We start from the raw sequence: 16,969 nt of genomic DNA, 5'->3' as shown, positions 1-16,969 counted from the left end.
TTTATTAATATAGAATTGTAAATAATATATCTGATATGTACTTGAATTTGTTTGTTTTCAGTTTTTGTTTCTAGCTGTCCTGAAAATCACCAGGTAGACCAGACTATCCTTGAACTTACAGAAATCTACCTGCTTTTACCTCAGGGTGCTGAGATTAAAAGAATATGGCATCACATTGGGCTTATACTTGGATTTTTTAAAGTAACTGATCTGTGGCAATAATGCCAAATTAAATCAGTTCAAATGGCTCAACTTAATCTTTTTCAAAAATTTGCTTTTTACCAAGGAACATTTAGCAAGCCACCCTAATTCTTTTTTTTTTTTTTTTTTTTTTTTTGGTTTTTCGAGACAGGGTTTCTCTGTGTAGCTTTGCGCCTTTCCTGGAACTCACTTGGTAGCCCAGGCTGGCCTCGAACTCACAGAGATCCGCCTGGCTCTGCCTCCCGAGTGCTGGGATTAAAGGCGTGCGCCACCACCGCCCGGCAACCCTGTCTAATTCTTAAAACTGCCGTCCTGCTTTGAGATACACACCAAACCAGAATAGGAAAAAAATGTCTGGGGTCATGCAAAGCCTTTTCTTTTTAAAATGACAAGAGGGATGGAGCACACTGACCTCTTCATCAGAAAGCTTTCTCTGCTTTAGTGTCAAGAAATGCAGTGCAGTCCTAGTGAGGGGAAGCAGGGACAGCTGCCTGCTTCTGGCTGAGGGTCTACACAGAACAGTCCTCTGAAATTGCTAGCAGTCACTCACTGCCTTTTTGAACTATACCTATGAGGTGGCAGCCAGTCTAACTGACACAGGCTATGACGACACAGTAAACAGTGTCACCATTTACAACTGACAAAATACTTCGAGTTTTAAAGTAACTTGCACAGGGTCACACTTAGTAAACTAGATTTTAACAGGGATATGTTTTATGCTAATAAAACTTAATCCTGAAATATTAAAAAAAAAAACAGATGTTGAGCTTGGTGATGTATATCTTTATGCAACTGTTACACTTGGGAGAAGGACACAGGAGCTATAGTACAAGTCTGAGACCAGTCTCGCTACAAGAAGATTCATTCAATCCTTAAAAATAAATACAACATATGAGCTTGAATTAATCATTTTATGGAAGCTTTATCAAAGAACTCCAATCAGCAGTAAGAAATTACTGTGTTAATCTCAATCACCTTATAAAAGCTGAGGACAGGGAGAAACTACTATGGATAGAAACTCATTTCCTTTAAATTGTTTTTAAAAATGGGTCACAAAAAAAAAAAAAAAAGGCTTGTGTTGATAGCGTAAACTCTACAGTTTCCTCCGTCTTCCTTCTCTATCAGCAAGGATGGAAACTGCAAACTCTGTAAGTAACAATCTATAAAAGCAGACAGTGAAAAAAATCTTTGGGCTAAAATATTACAGTGTGCCACTAAAAGAACTTACAGTATCAAACTGTTTTTTAGAGTCCTAAGGAAAAATAATCCTCATGTTTTAATAAGAATTTAAGGGGCTAGGGAGAATTGGCTGCTCTTTCAAAGGACCGGAGTTCGATTCCCAGCACCCATGTGGCAGCTCACAATTGTCTGTAACTTAAGTTCCAGTGGATCTAACTTCCTCACACAGACATACATGTAGGTCAAATACCAATGCACATAAAATAAAAATAAATTATTTTTAAAAAAGGGTAGGGGCTGGAGAGATGGCTTCGTGGTTAAGAGCACTGACTGCTGTTGGTTTTAAAAATATGCAGCGCTGTTACTGTTCAAGAAAGGTCAGAGGCATGGCAAAACCCAGTAACAAGAGCTTTATTAGAAGGGGCGGGGGAGATGGACAGACAGGTGCAGAGGGGGGCAGGGAGCAGAAGAGAAAAGAGGAGTCTGTGACCGGCTTTTTAAGGATTCCCCTGCACATGCCACACATGCGGACTGCGGGATGGTGCTGCGAAGACCCTTTCCTTAGCTACTGAACTGCGTATGTGCAGTTATATAGCTAGAGCGACAGAATTCTAACAATGGCTCTTCCAGAGGACCCAGGTTCAATTCCCAGCACCCACATGGCAGCTCACAACTGTCTGTAACTCCAGTTCCAGGGGACCCTCACACAGACATACACACAGGCAAAACACCAATGCACATAAAATAAAAATAAAGCATTTAAAAAAAAAAAAGAATTTGAAATGAGCCCAGGAAATGAAGGTGATTACAATGGGAAAAAAATGTAGTACATGTTTCTAGAGAGCAAATCACTAAATATATGATCACTGTGCATATTACATGGGCCTGAAACAATGCAATGCAGAAACTAGCCCACCTGCAGCCAGAAACTCCAGAACAAACGATTTATTTCCTCTTGTTCCTTTCACTTCCCAACCACTGTAGTAAACACACTATCTAGACCACTTCCTCATGTCTCCTCTGCCTCTTTGTGGGAGTCTGCCAGAGTCCAGCTTCAACTGACCTGTCGAAGGGTTCTTGAGGGGAGGAGAAAGGAATGAGGAAATGACTGATAGAAAGATATAAAGAGACAATAAGAAAGACAGAGACACAGGATAGCTTCAGGAGGGCCCTAGATCAACACCTAGTTGCCCTGAGGTTTATTCAAAAGAACTTTTTATAATATGCAAAGAGCAGAGACAAAAGACCTCCCCCTTGCAAGATCAAAGCACAAAGTACCAACAAGTGTAGACCCTTCCAAACACCTGGTAACCACAGCCCTGGCCAAATCACCCCATTATGCAGCCCTGCTGGGTAAAGCAAGCTTAGAATCTCTGACCCTGAGCAAGTTTTCACTAGATAGCCTCTGAGGGCTACCACCACACCTCTTCATCCCTATGATCACTTCTTTATCCTTCTCATCATCTCTTAACAGTGAGATTACTGTAATCCTTTGTTTTCTTTCTTTCTGGATGTGTCTTGATAAGCTGCCCAGGCTAGCCTCTGACTACTGGGCTAAAAAGTTACCCCTGCTTCAGCCTTCTGAATAGCTGTGATTACAGCTGTGTGCTACTGTGACCAAATATAGTTTATATACACTGATAACACAGTTATTTTCCTTAAAATGTTATTTATTCATAAAACAAACATTACTAAGCACTTGCTATGTTACAAACAAGATACAACAGCTGAAAACAAAATGAACTGCCCAGGCATGGTGGTGTATGCCTTTTAATACCAGCACTTGGAGGCAGTCCAAGGCTATTCTGGTCTATAGAGCAAGTTCCAATCCACTCAGGGCTCCAAAATAAGACCCTGTCAAGAGGGGTAGAAGATTGAGGGTGGTGGTGGTCATAAAATGTATGTTCCTAAAGTAAAAATAAATAATAGAGCAGGAAAATAAGGCATATTTAAGATAAAAAGTTATTTTTGCTACAGAGACAAAAAGAGAGAGGGCAAAAATTAAGAGGAATGTAAAAAGGGGGGGGGGATAGTGTTAGATCTGGTGGCTAGGAAAGACCTCAATGAGAAGATGACATGTTATGGCTTTAAAGAAGGAATGGACCTAACAAACACCTAAACATAAGGAACAACACGCATAAAAGACAAAGTAGGAGAAGGCACATGGCTAAAACAGAGTGAAGGGACATTGAGGAAATCCAGAGAATCATCAGGTCATACTTCAAAAACCTCTATTCCACAAAACTGGAGAACCTAAAAGAAATGGATAATTTTCTGGATAGGTACCACATACCTAAATTAAATCAAGATCAGATAAACTATTTAAATAGTCCAATAACCCCTAACGAAATAGAAACAGTCATTAAAAGTCTCCCAACCAAAAAAAGCCCAGGACCAGATGGTTTCAGTGCAGAATTCTACCAGATCTTCAAAGAACAGTTAATACCAATACTCTCTAAATTGTTCCACACAATAGAAACAGAAGGAACATTACCAAACTCCTTCTATGAGGCTACAATTACCCTGATTCCTAAACCAAACAAGGATACAACAAAGAAAGAGAACTACAGACCGATCTCCCTCATGAACATTGATGCAAAAATACTCAATAAAATACTGGCAAACAGACTCCAAGAACACATCAAAACAATTATCCACCATGATCAAGTAGGATTCATTCCAGGGATGCAAGGATGGTTCAACATACGAAAGTCTGTCAATGTAATACACCATATAAACAAACTCAAAGAAAAAAAACCACATGATCATCTCACTAGATGCTGAAAAGGCATTTGACAAAATCCAACACCCCTTCATGATAAAGGTCTTGGAGCGATCAGGAATACAGGGAACATACCTAAACATAATAAAGGCAATTTACAGCAAGCCAACAGCCAACATCAAATTAAATGGAGAGAAACTCAAAGCAATTCCACTAAAATCAGGAAGGAGGCAAGGCTGTCCACTCTCCCCATACTTATTCAATATAGTACTTGAATTTCTAGCCAGAGCAATAAGACAACATAAGGAGATTAAGGGGATACAAATTGGAAAGGAAGAAGTCAAGCTTTCCCTATTTGCAGATGACATGATAGTATACTTGAGCAACCCCCAAAGATTCTACCAAGGAACTGATACAGCTTATAAACACCTTCAGCAACATAGCAGGATACAAGATCAACTCAAAAAAATCAGTAGCCCTCCTATATACAATGGACAAAGAAGCAGAGAAGGAAATCAGAGATACATCACCCTTTACTATAGCCACAAATGACATAAAATACCTTGGGGTAACACTAACCAAGCAAGTGAAGGACCTATATGACAAGAACTTTAAGTCCCTGAAAAAAGAAACTGAAGAAGATGTCAGAAAATGGAAAGATCTCCCATGCTTATGGATAGGAAGGACTAACATAGTAAAAATGGCAATCTTACCAAAAGCAATCTACAGATTCAATGCAATCCCCATCAAAATACCAACACAATTCTTCACAGACCTGGAAAGAATAATACTCAACTTCATATGGAAAAACAAAAAACCCAGGATAGCCAAAAGAATCCTGTACAATAACACAACCTCTGGAGGCATCACGATCCCTGACTTCAAGCTGTACTACAGAGCTACAGTAATAAAAACAGCTTGGTACTGGCATAAAAACCGACATGTGAACCAATGGAATCGAATTGAAGACCCTGACATTAATCCGCACACCTATGAACATATAATTTTTGACAAAGAAGCCAAAAGTGCACAATGGAAAAAAGAAAGCATCTTCAACAAATGGTGCTGGCAAAACTGGATATCAAAATGTAGAAGGCTGCAAATAGATCCATATCTATCACCGTGTACAAAACTTAAGTCCAAGTGGATCAAGGACCTCAACATAAATCCAGCTACTCTGAACCTGCTAAAAGAGAAAGTAGGAAGTAGTCTTGAACGCATTGGCATAGGAGACCACTTCCTAAATAGAACACCAGTAGCACAGACACTGAGAGAAACAATCAATCAATGGGACCTCTTGAAACTGAGAAGCTTTTATAGAGCAAAGGACACAGTCAACAAGGCAAAGCGACAGCCTACAGAATGGGAAAAGATCTTCACCAACCCCACATCTGACAGAGGACTGATATCCAGAATATATAAGGAACTCAAGAAATTAGACATCAAAATGCCCAACAGTTCAAATAAGAAATGGGCTATAGAACTAAACAGAGAATTCTCAACAGAGGAAACTCAAATGGCTGAAAGACATTTAAGGAATTGCTCAACATCCCTAATCATCAGGGAAATGCAAATCAAAACAACTCTGAGATACCACCTTACGCCTGTCAGAATGGCTAAGATCAAAAACACTGAAGACACCTTATGCTGGAGAGGATGTAGAGCTAGGGGAACTCTCCTCCACTGCTGGTGGGAATGCAAGCTTCAACAACCACTTTGGAAATCAATATGGTGCTTTCTTAGAAAATTGGGTATCCATCTCCCCCAAGATCCAGCTATACCACTCTTGGGCATATACCCAAGGAATGCTCAACCACACCACAAGAGCACTTGTTCAGCTATGTTCATATCAGCATTGTTTGTAATAGCCAGAACATGGAAACAACCTAGATGCCCTTCAACTGAAGAATGGATAAACAAAATGTGGTACATATACACAATGGAATACTACTCAGCAGAGAAAAACAATGACATCATGAGGTTTGCAGACAAATGGATGGATCTAGAAAAAATCATCCTGAGTGAGGTAACCCAGACTCAGAAAGACAAACATGCTATGTACTCACTCATAGGAGGATACTAGATGTGGAACAAGGATGACTGGACTGCTACTCACCTCACCAGGGAGGCTACCTGGAAAACAAGACCCCAAGAAAGACACAGGAATCGCCCAATGACAGAGAAATGGAATGAGATCTACATGAACAGCCTGGACATGAGTGGGGGTAATGAAGGGCGAGGGTCGAGGGAAAGAGAGCTTGGGGGAGCGGAAGATCCCAGCTGGATCAACAACAGAGAGGGAGAACAAGGAATAGGAGACCATGGTAAATGAAGACCACATGAGAATAGGAAGAAGCAAAGTGCTAGAGAGGCCCACAGAAATCCACAAAGATACCCCCACAACAGACTGCTGGCAATGGTGGAGATACAGCCCGAACTGACCTACTCTGGTGATGGGATGGCCAAACACCCTAACTGTCGTGCTAGAAACCTCATCCAACTACTGAGGGATCTGGATCCAGAGATCCATGACTAGGCCCCAGGTGGATCTCTGGGAGTCCAATTAGCGAGAATGAGGAGGGTTTATATGAGTGAGAATTGTTGAGACCAAGGTTGGATAAAGCACAGGGACAAATAGCCAAACGAACGGAAACATAAGAAATATGAACCAATGGCTGAGGGGTCACCAACTGGATCAGGCCCTCTGAGTGGGTGAGACAGTTGATTGGCCTGATCTGTTTGGGAGGCATCCAGGCAGTGGGACCGGGTCCTGTGCTCATTGCATGAGTCGGCTGTTTGAAACCTGGGGCCTATGCAGAGTCACTTGGCTCGGCCTGGGAAGAGGGGACTGGACCTACCTGGACTGAGTCTACCAGGTTGATCTCAGTCTGCGGTGAAGGCTTTGCCCTGGAGGAGATGGGAATGGGAGGGCGGGCTGGGGGGGGGGGTGAGGGGGGCGGGAGGGGGGAGAAAAAGGGAATCCGTGGCTGATATGTAGAATTGAATTGTATTGCAAAATAAAAATTAAAAAAAAAAAAACAGAGTGAAGGAAGGCAAAAAGAGTTACAGGAAATGAAGTCAAAGGCAATTAGGAACATATCTTAAGAAAACATGAACAATATGAGCTTCTAATCAACCCAATATTGGTTTCTTATTTAAAGACTGTATTTCACCTGTATGCTAAACACATGCACTATGTGTCACTGAACTACATATATCCTCAGGCCAACTAGCTATATAATGTTAGGCTAAAGTTTTTACCTCTCACCCATAAAATGGATTGGAATTTTCTATAAAGATTAAATGAAATAATATATGTGAAAGTTATCTTTGTGAAACACAGGACACTTGTGAATGTAAGGTAACTTATCTAACACACGCTTCACTTAACACAATTCTGGCTACATGACTTCTTTACATTCTCTTACAATGAAATACAAATATAGATGAATAAATAAAAATATAGAGACAGTATGAACTATTGCAGGAATAATAGGAAACATGCATGAATTTCTGATCCTTGAGATAATTAAAAACTATAGTAAGGAAGCATTTCTGAAAGCTCATAAACAATACAAAGTATTTCATTAAATTTCACATTGGAAAGACAGTTAATAAACACTCTAATAGCATAGGCAAAAGAACAATGACTGTGAGCCAGAGTGAAATACAAGTGCAACTCTAATGGCTAATTAGGACTTTTTTTTTTTAAGTGACTCAAGTATAAATAGCAAGTCTATTCCAGACAAGGCCAATGTCATGATTATGAAGAAAAAAATTAGGTATTATAAAGACTGACATGTATAAAGTAGAAACTTTCTGAATAATACTTAAAGGACATAGGTATAAACAAGTTAGGACAGGTCAGATTCTGCCAAACTAAGTTTCTAATAGTTCTTTATAAAAATTGGGCTGGAAACACAGCTCAATGGTAGAGTGCTTACCTAGCATGTGCAATGCCCTAAGTTTAATCTTTAGTACACACCTCTTCTCAAAAAAAAAAAGGTAGGGGCAAGAGCAAGTCAGAGAAAACAGTTTATTTATGCATTAACTCAATTGCTATAAATTTTCAGGTAACATTCATGATTATGAGAACATCTAGATAATTATATTAGAAAAGATTTTTTAAAGAAAACAATGTAGAATAATTTATTGATTGAATGTATCTTAAGGACAAAATGGGAATGGGGTGAAATTCTTTGGTGGTAGGAAAGAGAGCAGAAGGAACAATGAGTATTTAAAAAGAAGATGTGGTGGTACTTGTATTATCAGTCTGTAGCTCAGAACTATATTCTAAGACCTAAGGAAATCTGCTACAGGGTTCTATGACAAAAGTTAGTACTCTCTAATAAAATTTATGACCATGACAGTAATTTACTAAATCTAAATATTGGTAGAAGACTCATCTGCAAAAGCAGAGATCCACTGAGATCAACAGAAATCAACAAAATTTATAATTAATGTGTGCACTGGATGGATGAATAGGATCAGCAAATACATAAATGAAAGAATCTGGTTGTACTCAATAAAACTTTTTTCCTTCTGATATTTTGAGACAGGATCTTATGTAGCCTAGGATGATTTTCAACTCACTGGGTAGGTTACTCAGGCTATCCCTGAATTCCTTACTATCTTGCTGCTTCTTTTCAAGTGGTGGGATTATATTAGAGGTGTGTGCTACCACAACACTTGCTAGATTTGGCTTGCAAGCCATGGTTTGCTAACCTTTGGTATAGAAGAGGAAAGCCCTCCCATTCACTCAATCATCCTACAAGATTTTCTGCAACTGAAGAGATCTACACAAAACTCACAAAAGTCAAGTAAGATAAGATAAAGAAAATTATACATCTAAGTGTATCATGTCAAACACTGATGGCCAAAGTAAAGACAAATAAAATTTTAGCACCTGTAATAGTTCAAAGGACAAACAATGAGAATTATTGTTTCTTCAGAGACACTATAACTCAGTAAGACAATAAAAAAAAAAAAAAACTATTTCAGTGCTTAATGAAAAGAACTTCCCATCTAGTTTGATACCCAGAGAGAATGACTTTCAAATAAAGGCAAAGGTGGAAGTATAGAGTGGTAGAGTGCTTATGTTTCCCTACTATGCACAAAGCCCTGAGTTAGATCCCCAGAAGTGAGAGGGGGAGAGAGAGATGAGGATGTTCCAAGCTAACCCCCAATGGTCTGGCTCTCTCTGCTTTCTGCCCTGGTGCCTACTTAAAGAAGCAGCAGCAACCTCGTGTTATCACTGCCACTAATGAGGTGCTCCCACTCCCATGCCTACACTGTATTCCCTTAGACCAGGAGCCAGAATAATGCCTTCCTCCCTTAAGATGCTTTGCTCAAGTATTTCACCATAGTAACCATACAATAAAAATGTCTTAAGAGAACTCAAAATACAAATATAAAACAAGAACTGAAGGCTCTTACACTGTCCAAGAAAAGGGCCAAAGTACCAATTAATATAAATTTTTGATAAGCTAAGGATCGATTTTTGAATCTTTATAGTACTTACTTAAAAATTATAAGAGAACATTATTTTCAAGCTACTAAAGGAAATAAAAATAAAAAGGTGTTTTGGTCAATCCAAAAACCACAAGAAAGAAAGAAAACAAAGGAGCACAGAACAGGTAAGATAAGTAAAAAACACAAAGCAGTGTTTTATATTGAAAACCAGATACATTCCTGACTTCATGTGGACTAATGTGTTTCCTTAACAAAAAAAGAAAAAAAAAAAAAAACTTTCTGGAATGAATGAAAAGTAAGTCCACTATCTACAAATAACAATCATATGAGTATTCAAAGTAAGTGAATAAAACAAATCATATATTGCAAATACTGCAAACATTGATCAAGATGGTTGAAGTAGTATATGGATACAAAACAAAGTTAACTTTCAACAGGAATTTCTAGAAATAGAGAAACATTCTATAATGGTGAAAATCAATTCACCAGGAAGAATAAGAATCCTAAATTTGAATTTATCTAATAAGATAGCTTCCAAACATGAAGCAAAACTGTCAGGAACTAGGAGAAATGAACAAATCCATAATCATAAGATAGTATTTTACCACTTCTTTCTCAATCTATATTTAAAAAATAATATCTAAGGATATAAAATATTTCAGGACTATCATCAACAGAACTGATCTATACTATATACAGAACCTACATTATTTTTAGGTACGTCCAGAACATTCACCAAAATTTGCCATGTGAATTAAAAAGCAAATTTCAATAAGTACCAAAACTATTTAATAATACAGAAAAGATTATCAGATAACGATACAAATAGTGTAGAATTCAACAAAAATGTGTAGTATTGTACAAATATATATTTGATCTCTGTAATGTTTCCTAGTACTTAGTTCTAAAAACCTCTGGAATTTTCAAAGTGTTTAAGCTTTATTTGTTTGTAAGGGATGACTAGTGGCTGGTGGCTCTTGGTCAGCTGGTCAGCCTTAAATGGTACCTTATTTCCGGGAAATTATGTGATTAGAAGGTTATACTCAGCCTTGGCCTTTGATTTCATGGCAGAGGAGTTGAACTAAATCAATCATATATACATAATGAAAACTCCATAAAATCCCAAATGCCCAAGCTCAAGGACTTTTGGGTTGGTAAACACATGGTAGTGTTGAGAGGTGACAAATTTTAAAAGGATGTGGAAGCTCAAGACTGTTTCCAATTTTCCACCCAACCCACCTCTTCCAATGAACTGTTTACTGGGGTCTATTCTCTTGTAACAAACCAGCCATTTTTAAATAATTTGTCTTCCTGTGTTCTATGAACTATTCAAACAATAGACCTGAGAAGAAGTTCTAGGAAGCTCCAGTAGGTGAACAATGAGAAAGCAGCTGAGGGTAACCTAAGAATCCACCATTTACAACTGGCAGCAAAGGTGGAAGACAGCTTGTGGGTCCTGTGCTTACTCCAGGTAGCATTATTTTAGCTAAATGGAAAATATCCAGCCAGTGTCTACCAAAGAGGTAAATTGAACTGTGGCCACAACTACTGACATCAGTAAAGTGAAAAAACATTTTCCTTTAGTTAGTGTAGAAGTTTCTGTCAAAATAAAATAATCAGGAAACCAACAAATATTTAGAAATTAGTAAATGTAACTACCTGAAGATCCAAGAAATCACAGTACAAATTATAACATTTGAAATGAGTGATAATGAATAAACTAAGAATGTAAATTTATAAACTAAAGAGAAATAAGGTTGAAAACATTATAAAAAGTACAAAGTCTATCACCCTTTAATAACAGTATATCTAGTACATTTCTGTTCAATATTGTCTCCCAAAAGTTTTCTTTTACCTAAAAACCCAAATTATCTTGTTCTTTAAAAATAAAAGCAAACATACACATATAACTACAACAACAAAAACCTTCATAAACTTTAGTACTTACAAAAAATACTCAATTCTGCTGGGTGGTAGTGGCACACGCCTTTAATCCCAGCACTCAGAAGGCAGAGGCAGGCGGACCTCTGAGAGTTCAAGGCCAGCCTGGGCTACAGCGTAAGTTCCAGAAAAGGCTCCAAAGCTACATAGAGAAACCCTGTCTCAAAAAAACAAAACAAACAAACAAAAAAATTCAATTCTTTTTGAGACTGGATCTTACCCTGTAGCCAATGCTGAGCTAGAACTCACTAGGTAGTCAAGACTGACCAGCCTTAAACTCATGAGCCTGCTGCTTCAGCCTCCATAATCCTGGAATTATATGGGTGTACCATGGTGCCTATAATTATATCTTTCTGCATAAATCTATGGGGACAGTCCTATTTTTAATGATTTCCTCCATTAAGAGTATCTATTACTATAATAAACTCCTTTGTTAATTTTTAAAATAAACATAGGTCTAGAGTTTTTAATAAATAAATGTCTATAAACATTATTCTCTCATAAAATAGAAATAAGTACTTCTTTTTCCTCACAGTTTTTCTTTAGCAGACTGCTGCTGATAAATATTCAAAGGTCCTACCTTCTAATAAAGAATATGACAGTCTATAAGAATGTAAACCTTCTTATGTTCCAAATTTAATAAACTACTTAATAAAATTTTGAAGCATGGCAGCATGAGTTCAGATCCCTAAGACGGCCTGTACTTCTAACTATCACACAGAGTAAGTATGGGGTAGCCACTTACCACTTGACCTGTTTTTCCGACTTGATTTCCCACCAGTAAGAAGCATCTTGAGACTATTCCGAAACATGGTTGTGCTCTTTTAATATAAAACTATAAAAGAAAACAGGGAAAATAAGTTAAGACAATTTTTATTCGAAATACTTCTAAGTTTAATTTTAAAAGCGTATCAGCAATTAACTGTGTATAGAGCTGTACCTTTTCCTTTTCTTCTCTCTTTCCGATGCCAGCCAGAACCTGAGTGTGCTTTTTCTGGTACTTTGGGCTTCACTCTTTCTCTAAAGCTCCCTTCCTCATCATGTGGCTTACTGTCCACCACATGGCTGACCTCCACACTAGCTTGACTCAAACTACCTGGTTTTTTTCCCTCTTCTCTTCTCCATGCTCCTCCTCCAGGCAGCTGCCAAGATTACAGCTTACCTGCCCTGGGGGTTTTCTTTTAAACGCTAATAAAACTATCCTCAAGCCTCTGTTTGAATGCATTTTTAAATATTTTTAATGAGACTAATAATCTCAATAGGGGACCACAATTTCACCAGTATCTTATGGCAACCATGAATAGAATTCTCAAAATTTCTAGTACTAACAGCACTAAAGATTTGAAGAAACAATTAGCTAGCTATAAATACATCCTACATTTCATTTGACTCTCCAAGTCTGGAACAATTTCCCTGTCTCCTCTTTCTTCCCCACTCCTTTCTCAATCCTTCCTCTTTCCCTCCCCAACACACACACACACACACACACACACACACACACTTTACAAAACTACATATTCCCTATCAACAAGTCAGAATTGGTCTGCCCTGAGCAGGCAGGAGAAAACAAGAGCCTGACCAGCGCAATTAAGACAGAAGAAGAAGACCTACACTGGGTTGGGAGGAGAAAACACAGGTCAGCCAGGCACCTTGTGGCACCGAGAGCTGGGCACTATTATGGTGAGCAAATACATGGTGGAGTATGGAAGAGAGAGAGACAGGCAGACAGACGGAATGGTTCACGTCCTGTGGAGAGAGGGAGACCTGAAGAGTTGAAAGCAGTAAAGAGCAGGCTAAAGTGGGTGGCCTGCTTGCCATCTAGGGCCATGGTGATATCCAGGCCTGTTCTGCTGCCAAGGGCCATGTCTGAGGTCTCTGTTGATGTCCATCACTCCTGTTACCAAAGAAGACTGAGAGAATAAGGCTATACAGAGCTGGCCCAGCCCCTCACTGGCTGCAATACTAGGGGAACTAGCACTCAGGAGAGCAGGCCCTGCCCTTCTCCTGGGCAGCACAATAGAACTGACCTTACTGACAGGGTCACAGGTGAACCAGCCCTGAGAAAGTGAGCGTCAGAGATCTAGCCCCACCCCTCTCATCTACCATGTGGTGGGATGGGCAAGAGAAGCTCCCCTACTTCCCATCTGTGGCAGATGGGAGAGCTGGCCTTGCCTCTCACCAGCTGTTGCAATCAGGAGAGTGGCCCCTCCACCTCGCCTGGGCAACATAGTAGAGCTGGCCCTGTTGCTGTAAGTGTGGATGAGTTAGTTGGCCCTGAGGGTGTGAGAGCAGGAGAACTGGTCCTGACCTTTGCTGTTTATTGCATAGGGTGAGCTAGCCTGAGCAGTGCTTGAGAGCTCACCCTGGTAGTGAGGATGACAGAGAGCTGGCAGGCTGACCAACCCAGCAACCACCCAGACTCAGAACCAGGGATATGAATTGGCCCATCCCAACATTCACCCCATCTATGATCTGCTGGAGCATGTGTCCTACAGACCCAAAGCTGCAGGATTTCCATGAATCAGAACACAACAGGATATCTAAGAGGAGTCCCAGTGAGGGCCTAGTATCTATAGTGTAGCAGAAACCAGAGGCCTCGAACCAGACCAATGACACATTGCAAGTAAAGATGTATGGACTAAAGGGTATACTGTGTGACTCACTGTGTCACAGTTCAGCTTCCATGACAAGATTTTTTTTTCTTTTCTTTTAAATTTTATTTTACCTTAGAGGGAAGTTGCAAGGGCAGAGAGTAGATACAAAGGGACGGGAAGATAAATGGGATCGAGATGCACGATATGAAATCCACTAAGAATCAATAAAAAGATTAAATTAGAAAAAAAACTGAATCACATACACACACACACACACACAGAGCTACACTAAATAAACTCATCAAATTGTGTTTTTAAATTTATATGTGCATACATATGTAACCATAATAAATAAAGAATAAGAGGCAATGAATGTGAGGAGTGGGCAAGAATTCTTGAGGAGTTGGAGAGGACAGGGAGGGGTGAAGTGATATAAATATGATACATATGAAATTCACAAAAATTTTTAAAAGTTATCACGAAGGTCCTCTTTTACCATGCATTATTTCTTAACATGTAAAATATAAAAATACTTCTCCTCTGTGGTAGTTACAAACTCTTTTCCCTCTGGAACTATTAGCCACAATATATCCTTCCTTCTACTAAAAAAAAAAAAAAAAAAAAAAAAAAAAGCCAGAATTATCCCACCTCTGAAGACTACTGAAGCTCATAAACCAGAACCTCTCTTCTCTGTACTGCTCTAGGTCAAAGGAAAACCCAACTGTGCTTTTCATCACAACCCCTGATACTGTTTGCAAGAACTCTGATTAAAAAAAAAAAATCATCTGCTCCCAATGCCATGGTGATGTCCAGGCCAGAGCTGCAGCTGAGGGCCATGTCTGGGTCCGTGGCCCCAATGCAGCTAGGTTGTGTGTTAATGTTCGAGGTTCCTGTTACCATGTTAGTGTCCAAGGGCCATGCTGCCACTGGGGCCATACTGATCTTGCCACCCCTGGGCCAATGTTCACATCCAGACCCAGCTGCTGCCAAGGAACATGTGTGGGTCTGTGGTCCTATGGCAGCTGAGACTGTGTTTAAGTCTGAGGCCCATGTTGCCACCAAAGATTATATGGAAGCCAGGGTCAGGGCTACAACATACGGTCTTGTTGGTGTCCAAAGGCTGTGCCACCACAGCCACCCTGATCTGAGTGGCCTGTGCTTCCACTGAAGCCAAGATGTTGTCTAGGCCCAAGCTGCTGCCAAGGGTCATGTCTTAGTCCATGGTCCTGCTGCACCTGGGGTCTATGTTGATGTCTGTGGCCCGTGTCACCTCAGGGGACCATAAGAACCATGAGTGATTAAATCAGAGGGCCATGCTGCCCTGCCCTTCGATGGACCTGTCCCTCATGGGAGAGCTCCTGTCCCCCTCCCTGGCACTCGGGAGAGATGGCCCCGCCCCTCACCACAGGCAAAGGAGAACTGACCCTGATGGTATGGGCACAGGGGTGCTGGCTCTGGCCATCACCTGAGGGGGGTGGCTCCAGTGGCCTGGGCTGACCAGCTCAACTACCACCCAGGCCTACCCTAACATCTACCCCATCTAGGACCTACTGGAGCTTGTGAAAGAACTAGTCCTGTGAAACAATATATGCAGGATCTTCACAACTTAGGGCATCTGCAGGATATCCAAGGAGTCCCAGTGAGGATCCAGTGATGATGGTGTACAAGAAACCAGAGGCCTTGAACCAGACCAATGACTCATTGTGATGAACATTTGCAAGTAAAGCTGATTGGACAAAATGATATACAGCGGCTCCCAATGACACCAGGGCAGACGAAGAGGCATTGGAGAGACAGGAAAGATGGGGGAGTGAAGAGGTTTTGTTTTTTGTTTTTCATTTTTTATTTTTGCTTGCTTGTTTTGTTTTGGATTGGTTTGATTTTTTTTTTTTTTAATTTTCTTTGCGGGGAACACTGCAGGGATAAGGGGAAGGTATGGAGAGGCTGGGAGGTGAGTGGAATTAGGATGTATGATGTGAAATTCCCAAAGATTCAATAAAGAAATTATGTTAAAAAAATCATCTGCCTTTTTTGTTTTTTTTCGTAACTTTTCTTCTCCTTTGTACTGAACAATCATAACAACATTCTTCTGTATGTTGTATACAAAAATAAACAATGTCTGCCTCTATTTTTCCTTGTGGTTCCACTACCATGCCTATAGCCTTGCTCTTCTTTTCTGTGTCCTGTGAAGGAAACGGCACAAACATGAAGAGCTTACATCTACAGAAAATATTAAAATCAAAGCACAAAGAAAGGTTAGAAAATGTGGAAAAGAATATTAGCACCATATGCAGCCCACTGAAAAGTTTCAGCATGCACATAACTGAAAATTCAGAAAGTTATATTTGAGGTGATAAGAAGCAGGAATTTTCTAACTAATCAGATATATGAAGCTACGGTTGTAAAAAACAAACAATAAAAACAAAAACACCAAGCAATCATAGCCAAAGTGCTAAGAATATCTACAACAGAAAGAAATCTCTGAAACAACTAAACAAAATGTTGTACATAAACGTTTAAAAATAATCTATTACAGACTGTAAAATTCTTTGAAAAATGAAAATGAAGTAAAATTTTTTTAAAAAGCAAAACCAAACAATGTATGATTAGCAGAAATGTCAAAAAGGGGTTATTCTAATAGGAAATTAATATTTAAAAATCAGATATGCAAGAAGAGTCCAGAATGGATTAACCTGTCGGTACATATGAAATGCAAAATAGCATCAATTTCAAAAGCACGGTAATTTTAAAATACATGTAAAGGCTAAGGAAGTAGATCAGTGGTACAGAGCTTCCCAATTTTCATAAGGCCCCATGCTCAATCCCAGCACAATAAAGAAAACATAGGCAAACTTAAAAT

The 16,969-nt window shown here is 39.5% G+C and overlaps 1 protein-coding gene across 2 annotated transcripts in view; it reads right to left on the bottom strand.

Moving 5' to 3' along the window:
* Tanc2 (tetratricopeptide repeat, ankyrin repeat and coiled-coil containing 2) overlaps positions 1–16,969 on the bottom strand; it is a 304,791-nt gene that overhangs the window by 256,982 nt on the left and 30,840 nt on the right. For both annotated transcript variants that reach the window (XM_059271952.1, XM_059271953.1), the window contains exon 2: positions 12,261–12,350. In XM_059271952.1, coding sequence (XP_059127935.1) covers positions 12,261–12,327 — 67 coding nt within the window. In that variant the 5' untranslated portion in view covers positions 12,328–12,350. The remainder of the gene's footprint in view (positions 1–12,260; positions 12,351–16,969) is intronic.

Source organism: Peromyscus eremicus, chromosome 8a, assembly GCF_949786415.1.
Source record: "Peromyscus eremicus chromosome 8a, PerEre_H2_v1, whole genome shotgun sequence".
Lineage (NCBI taxonomy): Eukaryota > Metazoa > Chordata > Mammalia > Rodentia > Cricetidae > Peromyscus > Peromyscus eremicus.
Note: the sequence above shows the minus strand (reverse complement) of the source record. Positions and strands in the feature narration are given on the sequence as shown.